This window comes from Desmodus rotundus, chromosome 13 (assembly GCF_022682495.2).
Source record: "Desmodus rotundus isolate HL8 chromosome 13, HLdesRot8A.1, whole genome shotgun sequence".
NCBI lineage: Eukaryota > Metazoa > Chordata > Mammalia > Chiroptera > Phyllostomidae > Desmodus > Desmodus rotundus.
This window is the reverse complement of record NC_071399.1, coordinates 39,827,846-39,848,056: the sequence shown is the minus strand read 5'-3', so window position 1 is coordinate 39,848,056 and position 20,211 is coordinate 39,827,846. Positions and strand designations below refer to the sequence as shown.

General features: G+C 35.8%; 1 protein-coding gene across 2 annotated transcripts in view; it reads right to left on the bottom strand.

Moving 5' to 3' along the window:
- Positions 1 to 20,211, bottom strand: part of NALCN (sodium leak channel, non-selective) — a 380,160-nt gene that overhangs the window by 200,664 nt on the left and 159,285 nt on the right. For both annotated transcript variants that reach the window (XM_045186646.3, XM_024578981.3), the window contains exon 11: positions 17,714 to 17,845. In XM_045186646.3, the coding sequence (XP_045042581.1) occupies positions 17,714 to 17,845 (132 nt within the window). The remainder of the gene's footprint in view (positions 1 to 17,713; positions 17,846 to 20,211) is intronic.

Sequence of the window (20,211 nt, the reverse complement as noted above, 5' to 3'; positions counted from 1 at the left end):
TAATGACTCATTGAAGAATGAGACCTCCTGAATAAGGAATCACCAGCAAAAATGGTTAAGAATTTTGCTGCTTCAAAAACAAGACTACATTAAACAATCCTTATGCAATATCCATATTTATTGGGCTTTCATACCTATAAAAAGAGTCTGAAACTTGGCATTGCTGGTGTAAAGGACAGGTTTGTGGAGCTTTAAATTTTAAAAAGTATTAAAGTACATTCAAAATGTTATAGTAGTCATTTGCCTTCCAGCAAGGTAAGAAAGTGCTTCTGGTCCTAAATCTGTATATCACCAGAGATGTAATCAAACCAAATCAAGCTGTGGCTTATCTGTTCATATGTGTGTTGATCATTGATATTTTTTAAAAACAATTTTTCTACTCACAGTGTTCTCAGTTTTCTATAGTGATGTTTTGTCTTAAAAAAACAGTTCTTGGGGTTGTTGATTTTAAGAATAGTAATCTTTGCTATATGAACTGCAAATATTTTTTTAAATTTTATTTATTTATAGATAGAGGGGAAGGGAGGGAGAAAGAGAGGGAGAGAAACATCAGTATGTGGTTGCCTCTCACGTGCCCCCAACTGGGGAGAGAGACAGCAACCCAGGCATATGCCCTGACTGGAAATTGAACCTGCAACCCTTATGGTTTGCAAGCCGGCACTTAATCTACTGAGCCATACCAGCCAGGGCCTAGAACTGCAAATATTTTTTCCCTGATCAATAGTTTGATTTTTAACTTTGGTGGCATGCACTCTATAAGCACTTTAAATCATCTGGTCACAAAATTCTATCTTTATGATTTCTTTCTTTATCTTTTACATACAAAATAGGTCTTTAGAAAGATTAATATCAAGTGTTCATATCCCGGATCACACTATGGCTTTGTATTTATTTGGACTATATATTTAAATAAAACAATTTTCCCCATGAAGATGTTATTGTTTCTTGTGAAATTTATTTCTATCAATTTAATATTGCAGTCACTAATATAAATGCATTTTGCCTTTAGAATTTTATTTATTCTTACCATTCTACCTAGTTAGTTTCAGTGAAGAGAAAAGCTATTGATTTACCTATATTGTTTTTTTTTAACAACCTCACTAGATTCTCCTATTAATTTCAATATTTTAAATAAGGTCTCCTAGGTTTTATTAAAATATATATATATATTTCATTTGCAATGAAGATAAGATTATTTTCAAGATTGATTTTGGAGTTAATTGGATTAATTTATCAGCTCCAATGATACAACTGTATAGTAATATACTAAATAATGAAGTGGGAATAAGAGGAATTCATGCTCCTTATTTGCAATGAAAGTTTTTTCAGCATTTATACATAACGGCTGCAGTGGAGTTTGATTATTAATTTCTTCTATGTTTAAGGACTTTGCTTCTCTTCCAATTGTACTTAGAGAATTTTAGCCTTCAATTTGTTGAGGTAGTGAAATATATCATAAAAGTCCTTGAGGTTGACCATTTGTAAATTCCCAGAATAAAACATAAATGGTAATGATAATCTGTTGGATTTTATTGGATATTTTCTTCATACTTTTTGTAGCTGTTGTATATGAAATTAGTCTATAATTTTACTTATACTATCATATCAAGTTTTTATTAAAAATGCTAGTTTTATCATACTTATAGAATTCTCCATTGTATGATCTATAATTATTTAAATAAAATGAGAAATATCTCATCTTTGAAAGTAGATAAAATCCAGCAGGAAAACCAAATGGGTTCATTTCTTTTTATAATGGTAGATTAAATCTTTCCCATGTTTTTTCTCATTAGGGTTCAAAACTCGTCCATCAACTTGGTAGTTTATACTTTGCCAAGAAATGATTAGTTTCCTCTAGATTTTCAAGACCTGTTTTAGTATACATTTTTCTAGAAGTGACTGGTTCTGTTGGGGTGCATGGTTATCTTACAAATTTGGTAATCCTTTAAATCAATTTTGTAGCTTATGCTTCTCAAATCCTGAAAGTAATGTGCCTTGGACCTCCAATTCCAAGTCAGGGCAGGATTGTGCTTGCACATTTTCAGTAGAGCTTATTCTTTTCCTATCCATCTGGCGTCAGGGTCAAGAGAGATATTTTCCTTATCACTTCTTTCTTTCATCGACGTACAAACCATTATGCATCCTAATGTTACAGGAGAGTCTCTGTTCTGCCACTTCACTGCGCACAGCCTCTTCTTCAGTCCTGAAATTCCAAATTCTAGGCTACAAGGATATGCGAATGCCCTCAGGGCAGCCACTGGCTTTAGTGACCAATGGGCATTCTACGCTCACATCATAATTTTGGGCCTTGAGAATATTACTTAATTTTTAGCACATTCTGCAAAGTATTTAAAATTGTTTAATAGTTAGGTACTATTTTTAGTTGTTTCATAGTGAGATGATTTTTAGCCACCTTCTCGGGCCACCTTGTATGTGTTTTCTATGAAAAATATACTATTTGATTTTGTGTTTAAACATAATCAAATTTCTATGTCTTTTGATAGGAAAAGTCAACCTGCCCATATTTAATGTACCAAAGTAATACTTAGTCTTATGTTTCTTGTTTATTGTATGTATGCCATTCTTATTTCATCTTTGAACTTTTTCTTGCCTTTTCTTCCTTGGTCAAATTGTTGCTGATTTCTATTTCTCCTTCTTAATGTGGACATTCTACTCTGCTTTTCTAATCCTCCAGTTTATTTAGTTGATCATAAATCTACCTATACTTTTATTATTGCATCAAATTTGAATCATTGCAAGCTCCTCTCCTATACAAATTTACTTGCCTGCCCATCCTTCACACCCCATCCAATTTACTATTTCATAGTATACCTACAACCTTGCTTTCCATGGATATCACACCCCTTCTTGAATCCTGCTCTTTCTGAGATCACACACACATTTAACTACAGTTTCTTGAATTCCTGAATTTTTTTAATGGTGGTTATTCAACATTTTAATCATCTTCCATTTAGATCCAATACCCACTACTTTTCTTTCATCTTCTCTTACCCAGTCCTATGGTTTGCCATGAACTTATTATTAGCATACTTTTGAGTAGTTTCCTCAAATAAACACCAAGGTTGGAATACTCTATTAATCTTTTCCTATCTAAAATGCATTTTAAACACTGACATGAATATATATGTATATGCATGTGTGTATGTGTGTGTGTGTGTGTGTGTGTGTGTGTGTGTGTATATAAAATAAATAAATTGTCTGGAAAAAAGTCCAGCCATTTTAATATAATGAGAACAGTTTGCACAACATCAATGTAACCTGGCAGCCACGGAAAGTGGAGTGGAATGCGCAAGTGTGAACAATGATGACCTCACTGTACTAGTCAGTAGGGGAGGTAAATGCCGTGGAGTGGGCATGTGCACTCTGTGGTCACCACATTCAAAATGCAATGACTCTGCATCAAATTTTATGCTAAGCTTGAACATTCCTCCACAGAAACTATTCAAATGATTCAGAAGGCCACAACTATAGGCAACTGATGATTGACAGCTTTATTACAACAATACACCCACTCATGTTTCACATCCAGTGCAGAGTTTTTGGCAAAATATCAAATCACTCAGGTGACTCAGCCCTGCTACAGCCCAGATTTGGCGCCCTGCAACTTCTGGTTTTTCCCAAAACTAAAATCACCTTTGAAAGGGAAGAGATTTCAGACTGTTGATGAGGTTCAGGAAAATATGACAGGGCAGCTGATGGTGATTGCGAGAACTGTGTGAGGTCCCACAGGGCCTACTTTGAAGGGGACTGAGGTGTCATTGTTCTATGTACAACGTTTCTTGTATCTTCTTCAATATATGTCTCTATTTTTTCATATTACATGTCTGGATACCTTCTGGACAGATAATACACACACACACACACACACTGCCTTCTACTTTCCATTATTTTAGATGAGTCATCCAGTGAGCAATGTATTGAACTTGGCTTTGCAAGTTATTTAAGCCTGTTTAGAGGAATCAAAGGAATTTTCTTTATGCTTGCAAAAGAAGAAGGTCTCCAGGATATGCCTAGAAATACATCTTTTTTCACTTAATCTCCATAAGATTTAGTGAGCCTTTTTAATCTACAGGTTTATAGATTCAAGTTCTCTCATTTATTACTATTTTTCTTGTATCTATTCTCCTTTTCCTTCAGGCTCTTATCATTCACCTCCAGGTGGCTAGCCTCTTATGATTTATACTCTTTCTTTGAGTTATTTTTTCCACTTAATCTCCCATATTAACAATTATCTCTCAACAATGACCATAACTTTTTATTGATTCATTTTTTGAAAAAATTAACAAAAATTTCAGAAAGTTTGTTTTGTGCCATAATTACCTACCACTGAGACAAAGCAAACAAACAAACAAACAAATAAAACCCAAAACCAAAACCCTGCTATCTCTTCCATCAATTCTAGTTGATTGGGAAATTAGTACCAGATACTCATCTTAGATTTCTGAATCTTACCCTCAGTTTCTGAGTCCCTTTGGATAAAAATAAGTTCTCTTTGCTTGCTCATGACTATATATTATTTTGTCTTTTATGAAGTCTTGAGCAAATAAGGAGTAGCAGAGAGAACTGTAATTTTCCTGGTAAATGACCTGAAAACCCATGGCCCCTTTACTGGGCATCAGGAAGAAGCTACTCTGAATCAGGATTCCTCACTAGCTGGTGGATTCCATTCCCATCCATTCACCTTGAGGTAATTCAGCTTCCAAGGAGGAAGTCTGTCCCTTCCTGGACTAAAAGCAACCAGTGGGCAGATTTGGCTCTTTTTTTCCCCCCAGGGGATTAAAAGCTTTCTGCACCTGAGCAGCAGCTTCAGGGAACCAAAGGACCCAAATCTTTGCCACAAGTCCTAACAAAAGTCAATTCCTTTCTAGATGTGGCTTCTTAGACCAGGCCCTGCAACAATATGAGGAAGCCCTCTAGACATCTTGGGGGATCTCTAGAGAAACTGAAACAGATATGTCCATCTTGAAGGTGTTCATACAAGCTGACCTGGCTGTCAAATTAGTAAAGGGAGAAGTGATGGGCACCCATTTATTCATCTCTTCCTTCACCAGTTTTTTCAGACTTTCATTCCAGTGGAAAGAATGTAATTCATATCAACATGGCCTTTTTTTTTAAGTAGGGAGCTACAGTTGACACTTGAACAACATGGGGGTTAGCAGTGCCTACCTCCACATACCTGAAAATCTGTGTATAACTTTTAACTCCCCCAAAATTTAAGCTGCCACTCCAGTATCCATGGGGAATTAATTCTAAGACCTCCACAAATACCAAAATAGGCAAATAGTCAAGTCCCTTGTATAAAATGACATAGAACAATTCATATAGTTGGCCCTCCATATCTGCAGACTCCCAACTTCAGATCAAAACAATACAAGTATTGACTGAAAAGAAATCTGTGTGTGAGTGGACCTACACAGTTCAAACCCATATTGTTCAAGGCTCAACTGTACTAATAAATGCCTGAAATATATCTGAATAGATTGTCCAATTAAAATATAAATACAATTATTACTTTACTAACTTTATATTTGTTACCAAAAAGACAGATGGAATGAGCTGTTTAAATAATCTTAATTCAAAATAAAATATGCAGCTGGATTCATGTGCATTGTTATTTGCTTAGTAGAAAAATTATATACTTTCACAGACACTAGAAAGCATTAAAACTCATTTAGGAAACTATTATGTGATTAATATACAATACCTGCATTCCCACTCATTTTCCTTCTAGAATTCCTTATTCCAATTCTTCTGGGATTGATATCTCATTTTTAACATAATTTGTTAATTGCTATAAGCTAACACAATAGTTTTCTGAAAAACAGTATTTTTTTCTTTTGAAAAAATTTTATTATTGTTGTTCAAGTACAGTTGTCTCCATTTCCCCACCACCACTCCCCCCTCCCCACCCATTCCCACCTTCCACCCTCCTTCCTATCCCCCTTTGGCTTTGTCCATGTGTCCTTTATACATGTTCCTTTCTGACCCTTACCCTTCTTTTCCCTGTTATCCCCCTCACTTCTCCCCTCTGGTTACTGTCAGTTTGCTCTTTATTTCAATGTCTCTGGTTATATGAAAAACATTATTGATCAAACTGATCAAATTTTATGAAGAAATACAAGGGTGGGCAAAAGTAGGATTACAGTTGTGAGTACACAATTTATTCTTGTATTATTGTTTATTAATTATTGTTATTTATTTGTGTTACAACTACAAACCTACTTTGTCCACCCTTGTATTATACATAAAATATTTTTAACTTACTTTTAACTATGGGTTATCCTCTTATAGGTGAAAACTATGTTAGGAATTAATAGAGAGATCTGGAAAAATTAAATTACCTTAAGTGATCATCTGTTTTAGTGTAGATCAGAGGATTTAGCATACATAGGGTTTTAATCAGAGAAATGTAGAAGTTTCTGAGTAGAAGCATGGAGGAGGCAGTTATAGTAACCCCTTCTCAATAGGCAGCTCCAGCCCATGTCAGTGAACTTAATCTTGACAGTAGCTAGACAGTAAAGGACTTGTCAGGGTTGTGCTGCTGGGAAGATAAATGGGAGAAGACTATCGGGCTGTTTGTAGAACCTAACACCTAGAAGGATGCCCCATAAGCATCACCTGAGCATGTGTCCAGTCTCAGGTCTTCCTGTCACTGCCAAGCTATCAGCAGTGCAACCTGTGGGAGGGTGGATTTCACCTGTCACTTTTAGCGTGGGAGCGTGCCATTGCCCTGTCCCCCTCACTCTGCAGCCCCAGACTGGGAGAGCTGCACTTGGGACCTTTCTTCCATCTTATATCCTTACAATACTTTACACATCTGTGAGTGCTTACAGTTGTTACTGACCTTTTTAAGAGTGATGCAAAATTTGTGAGAGCATAATAAACTTTCAGAAATATTTTTGTCTGATTACTTGTAAAAACTTGAAAACATACATGGAAAAGCATAACCTTCTTTCCTTTTTCTAAATCAGTGTTTTTCAACTTTTTTAAAATTACCTACCTTCAAGACTACTTTTAGATATTTTGTTCCTAATGACCACACCATATGGAATTTTAATACCATAGATATGTGGTATATCTCCTTATGCACTCCACATATTTATCCCTGCTTTTATATAGAGAAAGAGCAAGATATTTTATGCCTCTTCAAGAACCAATCTCTACCCTCATAGAGGTGTGTTCACCCCCTGTTGAGAATGCATATTCTACACATATATAAGGTTTGATGTCACCATAGCAGAATTCAACTAATATTTTCAGGAACACATTCTTAGGAATTCTTTAAACATCACATTTTATTATTTCTTTTCCAAATTTTAATTTTATAATAACATATAGGCTATTTAATATATGACTATTAACCCTATTGTCAAGAAAATGATTAATGATGAAATGCAATTTTAAAATTAAAGGTTATTGTTCTAAGAAAAAGTATTATATTTGTTCTCAAAATAGCACATAACTGAAAAATGCAAGATATTAGTTTAAAATGCTGGTTTTCTAAAAGAACATGTAATTGCATTTGTGAGGCTAGCAGGTAAAACAAGAGACTGCCAAATTTATGAAGCTAAGAAGAAAGATAACAAAATGGAAAATGACATGCTTAGTATAAGTGGAACAATGGAAATTGTTCTGCCCTTTTAATTCAATGAATAATGTATGAACATTTACAGGTGACAATTTATAAATGAGCTGATTGTGCCATGCAGGTCTGAGATGATAAAATGGGAGATACTGCCCATATGTGGAAATATATTTGAAATATATTGTTCAAGATTTGTGTTGCTATCTCTTTCATAAGTATAAATAAACATAATAGATATTCACAGGAAAATGAATGCATATTTATCACAAAAGAAGATTATAGGACAAAAACTCACAAGAAACTCAATTCAGGCAACCCTGTTCTTTTAAATGAGATCCAGATTAAATAACACCAAAGTAAATGATTACCTACACCATTCTAGAAGTGTCTTTAAATCACATAATCTTCGTCTACAGTGGACCTTCAGTATTCTATATAAAGAGCCAACTTTGAGATGGCTCACTGACTAGTCAAAAAGTCATTCTTTCATTATTTTTCATCTAACAAGATACTGCCCATATTCTTTAGAAACACACAAAATCGTTACTGTCAGAAGAGAAAACTTATTTAATTAAAGTCTCCCAGAAAATGAGAAATTAAACTTAATGGTAATATGAAAGACTGCTGCAATGACAAGATGTGTTACTTAATTTGGTCATTTCTTGAGATTAATGAGCTGAAATGTGGGTATCAGATTTTGTCAGAACTAAAATAGATGGCTCTTTCATTTAATTTCTTTTTTAAGTGTTTTTTATTGATTATGCTATTACAATTTTCCCAATTTTTTCTCCCTTTATCCCCACTCTGCCCTGCTCCCCCAACCCTCCAGCATTCCACCCCCCTACCTTAGTTCATGCCCATGGGTTGTACATATAAGTTCTTTGAGTCCTCTGTTTCCTATACCATTTTTTATCTCTCCCCATCTATTTTATGCCTACTAATTATGTTTCTTCTTCCCTGTACCTTCCACCGCTATTCCTCCCTTCCCACTCCCCATTGAAATCACTCCATGTGATGTCCACTTCTGATTCTGTTCCTATTCTAGTTGTTTGCTTATTTTTTGTTTTCATTGTTTTTTTCTTTTAGGCTCATTTGTTGATAATTGTGAGTTTATTGTCATTTTACTGTTCATATTTTTGATCTTCTTTTTCTTAGATAAGTCCCTTTAATGTTTCATATAATAATGGCTTGGTGATGACGAACTCCTTCAACTTCACCTTATCTGAGAAGCACTGTATCTGCCCTTCCATTCTAAGTGAAAGCTTTGCTGAATAGAGTAATCTTGGATGTAGGTCCTTGACTTTCATGACTTGGAATACTTCTTGCCAGCCCCTTCTTGCCTGCAAGATTTCTTTTGAGAAAATGGCTGATAGCCTAATGGGCACTCCTTTGTAGGTAAGTATCTCCTTTCCTCTGGCTTCTTTTAGAATTCTCTCTTTCTCTTTAATCTTGGGTAACTTAATGATGATGTGCCTTGGTGTGTTCCTCTTTGGATCCAACTTCTTTGGGACTCTCTGGGCCTCCTGGAAGTCTATTTCCTTCACCAGATTGGGGATGTTTTCCTTCATTATTTGTTCAAATAAGTTTTCAATGTCTTGCTGTTGTTCTTCTCTTTCTGGCACCCCTATAATTCACTTATTGGAATGTTTCAGGTTGTCCCAGAGGTTCCTAAGCCTCTCCTCATTTTATGAATTCTTGTTTCTTCATTCTGTTCCCATTGGACGTTTATTCCAAATTATTTTCCATTTGTTTCAAATTATTGCTTTGAGTCCTGGTTTCCTTCCTGTCTCTGTTGGTTCTCTGAATATTTTGCTTTATTTCATTTTGGGTATCTTTCATTTGTTTTTCCATTTTTCAACAAAGCTCAGTCAGATCTGTGAGCATTTTGATTACCAGGGTTTTAAATTCTCCATCAGATAGGTTGGCTATATCCTCATCATTTAGCTCTGTTTCTGAAGCTTTGCTCTGTTCTTTCATTTGGACCATATTTCGTTGTCTTGGTGCACCTGATAAGTTGTAAGGGGGCGGGGCCTTAGGTATTCACCAGGTCAGGGCAAACCTCCTAGCTGCACTGCTGTGTTGCCTATTGGGGGGTGGGCAGAGAGAGAACAATGAAGCTTGCCTGCTCATCCCTAGCACACTTTCTGAGGGACTCTGGTGTGAGAATGGGAGTTTCTCCCACTGTATCAATGACCCTATCAACTGAGTCTCAGTTTCCACTTAAGTCAGCACCACCCACCCAGCCCAGCTGCCTGCAGCCAGCCCCGCCCCCAAGGTCCTCTAACTTGCCAGGAGGTCCACTGCCATACTGGTCTGGTTGTTCTGATTGATTTTTTCTTTAAATCCTTGGTTGTTGGAGTTCCATGCAGTTTGATTTTCTGGCACTTCTGGTTGTTTATTGATTTTAGATCAGTTGTTATCTTCCTTTTGGTTGTGTGAGGAAGTTAGGGATTTCAACCTATGCCTCCATCTTGGGCAGAACTCAGCTCTTTAATTTCATTTAACGAATATCATAAATTCAGATGTCTTCAGGGGACCACAGAAATGACTTTTCTAGGAAAGATGACTTCCTACAAGGTGGCAAAATGAGTCCATATATTTTGAAAGTAGTTCTGTTCCAAACATGTAGCAATCATAGGCAAACAAGAAACCAAAGAGACATCCTGGAGTCTTAACCTAAACCAGGTAAACCTCTCTCTCCACTAGAAATATGGCAGAGACACACACTGTCAGAATTGCTTGCTTCATTGATCTATCTCTCCCATCAATTTGTGAGTTCCTTAAAAAAAGAATTATGTTAACATTGTTAATCTTCTGTGCATAACATTGTGCTGATAAATTTCTGTTAAGTGTACGATCTAGTCGCTCTCTCTATATATATTTTACATAACAATAGAAAAGTATTTTACAAGTTTTATTATTTATTAAGAAAATGAGAATATACATTTTAAAATATAATTGTGTTATAATACATTTTAAAATATAATTGCATAAAATATAAATGTGGTTTTTATGTATATTAATAACAATGTATTAGGCCAAAATGAAAACTCTTACAAAAGAAAGTAAATCTTTACCTTTTTTGCTCACATACAGCCTAGAAACAAAGGAAAGTTTTTTCTGTTCCTTAACTAACTCTAAATTTAGGTTAATTGATCCAAAGTAATAAAAGTCTCCAGCTTCATGCAGAAGCTAAGCAACTTAATTTATGCTTCAAGGATGTTTTTTAGGATGCAAGTTGACTCTTAATGAGTTGAATGGCTTGTTATGGATTTTCAAAATAATTTATTCTGGAATATGTGGGAACCCAAGAAATTATTTCTTTAAAAGCTCATGGTCTTTTGTGATCTATTTTAAAAATAAACTTTCCAGAATATTACATAACGCTATTGCCTTAAGTATGTATCATTATATTCTGCAAAATTGGTAGCTATTATTGTCATTAGCATTACTATATTTGATTTTTTAAATCTTTGCCTGAAGATATATTTATTGATTATAGAGAGAAAGGAAGAGGGGGAGAGAGAGAGAGAGTGAAAGAGAGAGAAAGACATTGATGTGAGAGAGAAATGTTGACACCTCTTCTATGTGCCCTAATTGGGGACCGAACCCACAATTTAGGTATGTACCCAGACTGGGAATCAAACCTGTAACCTTTTGGTGCATGGGACCATGCTCCAACCAACCGAGCCAGGCTGGCCAGGGCCCTATACTTGTATTTGATTTTAACACATGAGGATATCACACTGACCTGCTGTGTGCTTCTATAGCTTAAACCAAGATCAAGCTTACTGGTGACTTTTGTAAATAAGGTTTTACTGGTACATAGCTATTCTGAGACAAAACTCACTTTTCCACAGTAGTGGAAGAGTTAAGTAGTTGGGACAGAGAGCATGTTGCCTGAAAAACCTAAAAAGTGTTACTATCTGGCTTTTCAAGTAAAAGTTTGTTGACCTCTGGCTTACACTCAAACCATCTTCATAACTTTTTTGAAATTAATTAATTTATTTTTATTCAGTCACAATTGTCTGCATTTTCTCCCCTTCCCTCCACCCTACCCCAGCCAGTCCCACCTCCCTCCCCCACCTCTACCCTCCCCCTTGATTTTGTCCTTGTGTCCTTTATAGTAGCTCCTATAGACCTCTCTCCCCACTATCCCCTCCCCACTCCCCTGTGGTTTTAAAAAGAGACTATTTTATAAAAAATTAAGTTTGATTAAAAGAACTTATCCACACTTAGTTGAAACAAATAGTTTTCACTCAAGTACAAATTTCTGATAAAAAGAGAAGTGATAATGTAATTTGAAAAAAGACCATATATGCTTTGGATGACTCATACTCAACATCAATCAGTCAAAGTGGAACAAATTCTGAATGTTTTAGTAGATCAAGAATGTAGTGATGTCTGTATAATTAAATGAACTAAAATTCTACTACCTACTTTATTAAAACCCAATTCACTTCCAGTGATTTAAGAAGGGGCAGCAATTAATAGACACATACTATATGCTAGGTTCTGCTATACCATCCTCTATCTCTGTTTTTTTTTAATTAGAAAAAATTCTAATATGATATATAAAAATGAAAAATAACAAGGATTTATAAACTACCACTGGACTCTATCAATGCACTTAAATACTATCAGTGAACTCTACAATATTAAATTATTTAAAATTTTGTTGGGATTGTGTATAGCATCATCACAAATTAGCTAACACATGTAAAAACACATTAGAAAACAGACCAATTTTGTATGTGAAAAATTAGATAAAATTTATTGGAGGATTCCATTCCTACTGGATGGTATATGTATTTATTCTACAGGATTCATTTAGTAAGACAGCAACCAACCCTGGACTGAGTTACAAAAAATTGTTAATGTAATCTCTAATATCTAGGACTCCCTCAGGAGCAGATACAGATTGGAATAATATCGATCATGTATACCCATTTTTGTTATTTATTCCCCTGTATTTTTGTCATTAGTCTGGTTCTAATCTCTGATTCTAATATTGTCATATAGTTCTTCCTCCTCTCCTATCTTCCCACCTCATTCTACACAGAGCTTTTAACTAACCTTTGAGTGTCTACTTCCATGTTAACCAATTTCTTCTACTTTCTCAATCTCCACTCACAGAATTTGCTTATTTCCTTGCCTCAACTCATCTGTCCCTGACCTCTGTTAATTTCTGTCACTGTCATGTGTCCCTGCCTATACCTCCTTTCCCTAAGAACTGGCCTCACGCTGAATGACTCCAATATCATTGTGAAGATTCAGCAAACACCTAAGCTTGATAGCTCCTTGCTATTTTTATCTTGAGTCCAACATTTAATTTAAGACACTCACATCCATATAAAATCCTAGATTTTTTACTTCCTAAGAATTATTTTAAAATTCTAAATCCTGGATCCCAATCTCTGATCAAAATCTTTCTGCTAGCTCTTTAATTATAGCATTATAACTACACCTGTTATTTGACCACTTAAAGACACTTTATACTTCATTTTGTTCTTTCATTCTTCTCTTATTTTCACTTTTTTTCATAACCGACCTGGACCACAGGGTCATCATTTCAACTCCTTTGCCAGCCACCCAAAATCCCTGATCCCTTGTCTATCAGCTCTACCAGCCTGAAAAAACTCTAAAGCTGGAACAATCTAAATGTTGCTTTCCTCCTCTTTATACAAGGCCTAAAAAAGGCATAGACTGTTTAAATTGTTATTGATATATAGTCTCAAAATTCAGGTGGGTCTTCAACATTGCATTTGATGTATCTCTAATTAGCTTTTTTGCATTCTTCACAGTATCCACTTCCCTTCTCTCCTTTCTCCACAATCTTCCCACTTAATTGTCACATCAACAGGCTGGATGCGGATCTTGCCTCCTACTCACAAGACAAATAGAAATTACGTAATGGGGATTTCTTCAACATCCAATTGCTGTGTTTGAAACTCACCTGCAAATATTACTATTGGTTTATATCTATTTCCCTCTGTTTTAAATAACAATGTGTTCTTTGTGTGCTGGTGTTGTAGTAAATTATACCAGGTGCTGAATAGAATTTCCTTTTTAGAAAGACATTGGTTGACAAAGTTATATAGGTTTTAAGTATACAATTTTATAATACATCATCTGTATATTACATTGTAGATTCACCACCCAAAGAAAAGTCCCTTCTGTTACCATATATTTGACCCCTTTACCCTTTTCTACTCCCCCCAGTCCCTTTTCCCTCTAGTAACCACAATATTGTTGTCTGTGAGCTTTTGTCTGTCTTGATTGTTGCTTTCAGTTATATAACCCACATATGAGTGAAATCATATGTTTTTTTACTTTTTCAATATGAGTTATTTTGCTTAGTATGATATTCTCTTTTTTCTTTTTTTGATATATTTATTGATTATGCTATTACAGTTGTCCCATTTCCGCCCCTTCACTCAACTCCATCCTGCCCACCCTCTCCCTCCCACATTTCCCCCCTATAGTTCATGTCCATGGGTCATACTTATAAGTTCTTTGGCTTCTACATTTCCTACACTATTCTTACCCTCCCCCTGTCTATTTTCCACCTATCATTTATGCTACTTATTCTCTGTATCTTTCCCCCCTCTCTCCCCCTCCCAATCCCCTATTGATAACGCTCCATGTGATCTCCATCTCTATGGTTCTGTTTCTGTTCTAGTTGTTTGCTTAATTTTCTTTTGTTTTGGTTTTAGGTGTGGTTGTTAATAACTGTGAGTTTGTTGTCATTTTTACTGTTCATATTTTTTATCTTCTTTTTCTTAGATAAGTCCCTTTAACATTTCATATAATAAGGGCTTGGTGATGATGAACTCCTTTAACTTGATCTTATCCGAGAAGTACTTTATCTGCCCTTCCATTCTAAATGATAGCTTTGCTGGATACAGTAATCTTGGATGTAGGCCCTTGCCTTTCATGACTTGGAATACTTCTTGCCAGCCCCTTCTTGCCTGTAAGGTCGCTTTGGAGAAATCAGCTGACAGTCTTATGGGAACCCCTTTGTAGGTAACTGTGTCCTTTTCTCTTGCTGCTTCTAAGATTCTCTCCTTCTGTTTCATCTTAGGTAATGTAATTATGATGTGCCTTGGTGTGTTCCTCCTTGGGCCCAGCTTCTTTGGGACTCTCTGAGCTTCCTGGACTTCCTGGAAGTCTATTTCCTTTGCCAGATGAGGGAAGTTCTCCTTCATTATTTGTTCAAATAAGTTTTCAACGTTTTGTTCTTCCTCTTCTTCTTCTTGTATCCCTATAATTCGGATGTTGGAACATTTAAAGATGTCCTGGAGGTTCCTAAGCCTCTCCTCATTTTTCCGAGTTCTTGTTGCTTCATTCTTTTCTGGTTGGATGTTTCTTTCTTCCTTCTGGTCCACACCATTGATTTGAGTCTCAGTTTCCTTTGCATCACTATTGGTTCCCTGTACATTTTCCTTTGTTTGTCTTGGCATAGCCTTCGTTTTTTCATCTAGTTTTCGAACAAATTCAACCAATTCTGTGAGCGTCTTAATAACCAGTGTTTTGAACTGAGCATCCAATAGGTTGGCTATCTCTTCCTTGCTTAGTTGTATTTGTTGTATTTTTTCTGGAGCTTTGAAGTGTTCTGTCATTTGGGCCTTTTTTTTTTTTTTTTTTTTTTTTGTCTTGGAGTGTCTGTTACTTAAAGGGGCAGAGCCTTAGGTATACACCAGGGTGGGGTAATGCTGGTCACTGTGCTGTAATGCTGTACATGTGGGAGCGGCTGAGAGGGAGCAATGGTGCCCGCTCCACTCTCCACTGGATTTCAGTACTCCCTCCACTACCCAGAATCAAATTGGGCCCCTCTGGTGCTGGTTCCCGAGTGGGTGGGCTTGTGCACACTCTAGGCCCATGCGGGTCTCTCCAACGACCTCTCCTGTGAGGCTGGGAGTCTCTCCTGCTGCCGCCCCAATCCCCACAGGCGTTTTCAATCAGAGGTTTGAGGCTTTATTTCCTCGCGCTGCAGCCCTGGGTTACGTGGTCTGCTTTGCTCCCCGCCATTTGTCCCGGTTTATCTGTGCTCGAATGTGAGGCCACAGGGTCTGCTAGTGGTCAGACTGCCTGCCCCATTCCTCCCACACTCCGCCAATCTCGGTCCCGCCAAGGCAACGCGAGTCCTCTCCACCCTGGTGCCCGTCTCCGCCCCTCTTATGGGTCTGGATGTATGTTTCTTTTTTATCTACTTGGTGTCGGACTTCCTTGTTGTTCGATTTTCTGTCAGTTCTGGTTGTGCGAGGAGGCTCAGTGTGTCTACCAATGCCGCCATCTTGGTTCTCCCTTGCTTAGTATGATATTCTCAAGATCCATCCATGTTACCACAAATGGGAGGATTTCATCTTTTATGGCTGAGTAGTGTTCCATTATATATATATACTACATCTTCTTCATCTAATCATATAATTTTTTGTGAGCCCTCTCACTGGTTCTCCACAGCAGAGAAAATGTGTTATTTACTGTCTATATTTCTTGCTAAACTGTATGATCCATATACCATGCAGCAACTAGGCAGCATCATATCACAAAGACTGCTCCCCTGAATGTTTGGTATAAATGATACTTTGTTATAGGAAACAAGCCTCCATGAAGAGGAGAATTCATAAGTGACTTCTGAAAATTTTCTTGATACCCACATAGATATTTATACTCAATTGGTGTTAAGTCATAAATTCTTTTTATGAAAAGTTTGTGTGTGGATGGATTGAATTTTTATTAGCCAAATCAATTTTTCAATGTGCTGGGAGAATTATTGATATCTAAGAGAATTCAATGGCAAATTGATTTTTTATGTGAAAAATAGCCTTTGTAATAAAAATAAATTGCATTTTTTTTGCTTTTTACAATTACTTTTTTATACATTGTATTTAGTATGTGTACATTTCCCTTATATGATGAATGGCTTTCTAAAGATTATATGTCAGTCAATTTTTCCACAAATATGTAATCACTGAATTCTGAGATATATTTTAGAAATAATTTTTCACAATGACAAAAAAAGTGGTCTCTGGAAATCATTAAAATATGTAAGACATCAATAAATGAGTGGATCAAAAAATTATGGTACATTTACACAATGGAATTCTATGCATTAGAGAGAAAGAAGGAGCTCCTACCCCTTGTGACAGCATGGATGGAACTGGAGAGCATTATGCTAAGTGAAATAAGCCAGGTGGTGAGGGACAAATACCATATGATCTCACCTTTAACTAGAACATAATCAACAAAAGAAAAAAGCAAAAAAAATTTATCCAGAAACATTGAAATTAAGAACAATCTAACAATAGCCAGAGGGAAGTGGGGAGGGACAGTAGGGGCAAAGGGTTTCAGGAACTACTATAAAGGACACATGGACAAAACCAAGGGGGAGGGTGGAAGCAAGAGAGGGAGGTGGGTTTGGCTGGGATAAGGGGGAGTGCTGGGGGGCATATGCAGACAACTGTAATTGAACAATAATAAAGTAATTTAAAAAATCTCTCAACTAAAAAAATAAATAAAATATTAATATCAAAAATATGTAAGAATCAAATATTAACAAAGTTACTGAATCAGTAAGAAGTACTATTCTAAAACTCTAGCTAGTATGTAGTGTACTAAAAGATGCTTATTTAATCACTACAGTTATCTCCTTCTGGCTTTACATCTTTAGTGCAGGTTGTAATAGCTCAGTCTTTAGTACAGAAATTACTGTATTATCTATTTCAATTTCCCTCTAGCCCCATCCATGGTACTGACTTGCTTGTTAAAAGTCTTCTGAATTTGTGCTTGTTTACACTTAGAAGGAAACAGACTAATACAACATAAAAAAGGAAGAGAATATGAGTGGTGGATAGGAAAACAGCAAGATAGCAAAAGAAACACCCAGGGCAAAGGGTTACTTTGACAATGCAACACTGTGCAACACTGCCCAATGCAGTACTGTGGGCAAGATACTTAGGCCTGTAGTAATAGAAAATCAATCAGGCAACAAAGTGACCAAGGGAAACTACTTAAGAAGCGGCTTTGGTTGAATTCAAGCAATTAACAAATTAATATTAATTTTCACAATTATAAAAGGCGTCTTTTCCCCAGTGAGCAGCTTACCTCTGCAAGGTAGAACTCATCGTATTGTCTTCGGAAGCTCTCTCCTTTGTGATAGTTGCTAGCAGCTACTATCACATCCACAGTCACCATGCTCAGGATGAACATGTGAAAAACTGATGATCGCATCATTTGCTGAGGAGGCAAAGCAGATGAACTCTTAACAAAGAACTGAACCTTAAAACGATTAAATATAATTGTGTGCTTAGACCTGGGCATGCAACACCTTTGTGACACACTGCTGTGCAAAACAGTGCTTGTAAGATAATTTGACGGATGTCAACTACTGCAGAACAGGATTAGCAAAGGAATCTTTGTCTTCAGGCAGCAAAAATAACCAAAGAGGTAGTAATGGAAACTTTTAGTTAAAAGTAGAAAATATATTCCATTTAATTTGTGTATATCCAGTATTTTAATTTTCATTGGTGAGTTAGATAGTTTTTATCCTTAATGCTATATGAGGAAATTATTTTTAAAAATCTGATACCACAAAAAAACTACTGCTTTATTCTGTTAAGAGAAGAAGATACTGAAGCTGAAAAAATTATTATATATAATTATGTATATAAAATTATTATATATAATCATAAAACTGAAAAAAATCTGAGAAACCTAAGATGTATTTATTTTTACTTTAGTATTTCATAATTTATTAATTTAAATTATTATTTTTAATAATTTCTTTTTTAAACCACTTTACTGAGGTATATTTGACATAAAATAAAAGTACCAATACATATCAAATTTATACAACTCAATGAGTTTACGGATAAGTGTATACCCATAAAACCACCACCATCAAGGCCATAAAATATCCCTCCCAAAGTTTCCTCCTGTCTCCTTTATTATCATTACTACTGGTAAGAACACTTAACATAAGATCCATCATCTCAGTAAATTCTAAGTATGCAATACAGTATTGTTAGCCATAGGTACTATGCTATATATAATTATTTATCTCAAATACCTGAAATTTTGTATGTTTTGTATAAATAATTTATTGAAAATTATACTATAATAATAACTGATGTCTATATTTATACTTACTATGTGACCGAAACTGTTGTAGGTTCTTGACATAAATTAACTCATTTAATGTCATAACAGCACAAGGAAAGTAATTTAAGAGGAGAAAACTGAGTCTCAAATAAATTAAGAAACTCTCACCGTTCCACAAATCTATTGAAGGTGGAATCATAATTTACACCAAAGTCTGGTCCAAGTCTACTGTCTACACTGAAGTGAGATAATTAGGCATTCAAAAATAATGACCATCATTATAATGGTTTATATGTATTCAATGCTTACTATGTCCCATGGCATACTATAATTATGTTATTTATTTAAAAAATGTAGTTTTTTCAATTACAGTTGTCCACATTTTTCCCCATTATCTCCATCATAGCTCTTATGTGGTGGGATATATTATTCATTTTTTCCAATGACCTCAAATTGATTAAGTCATATATCTGGGGTCACACAGCAAGTACACACCAAAAATGAGCTCTGTACCTGTCTGTTTAAAGTCCACTACAGCATAAGAAATATAGTCAAGAGTATTATAATAACTATATATGATGTGAGATGGGTGCTAGACATATTGGGTGGAACACTATGTAAAGTACGTAATTGTCTAACCACGATGCTGTACATCTGAAATGATACAGAATAAAATTTAATATAAATTGTAATTGGAAAAAAAAACTTAAAAGGTAGGTAGATAGGTAAGGCACATGTTTTTCTGGTTATTCTTTATGATCTAAAAATATCTCAAAGATGAATATTATTTTAATGGCAAATAAAAGAGATACAATGTAGAGACAAGTCAAAATTAATTAAAATATATATGTTTTTTTTAAAGTCCACTCTGGGATAAACTCCTCACTGTGGGGTAGAGTACGCAAAAGGAGAGAGTAGTGGCTGAAGGCCTTGGGAAGCAGCAGGAGAGGAGCTGATCTGTAGAAAGGAGCTAAGTACACAGCAAACCACTGCATCCCATCCCTTCCTGCCTGCTGCCCAGGGTCCAGTGCCACCACGCAGCTTGTTTCTTCTCAAGCTGCCCTTTGATTTGACCTGAGATTTTTTGTCTTTGAAACCTTTAGTTTCAAAGGTAACTAAAGCATAACCTGAGAATGGGGAAAGGAAAAAAGGACTGCCTCTGAGCGCTGTTTGCATCCATTCATGATGTTACGTGGCCTTCATCACCTTGCAGTGGACTTTAACAGCATGGGTTGTGACACAAATTGTGTGGACCTGAGATTCTACCATTTACAAGCTCTGTGGCCCTGGTAAATCACTTAAACCTCTCTGTGCCTCAGTCTTCTCATCAGTGAAGTGAAGATAATAGTGGCTACTTCAAAAGTTGTTATCAATTTTAAATGAGTAAATATTTGTAAAGCACTTAGAGTAGTGCTTGCATATTGTAAGTGTTCTATAAACACATGAAGTAAAAATAAGTGCCAGTCCGTGATTCAGATATTTTTCTCTTCAGCAATGAGAAA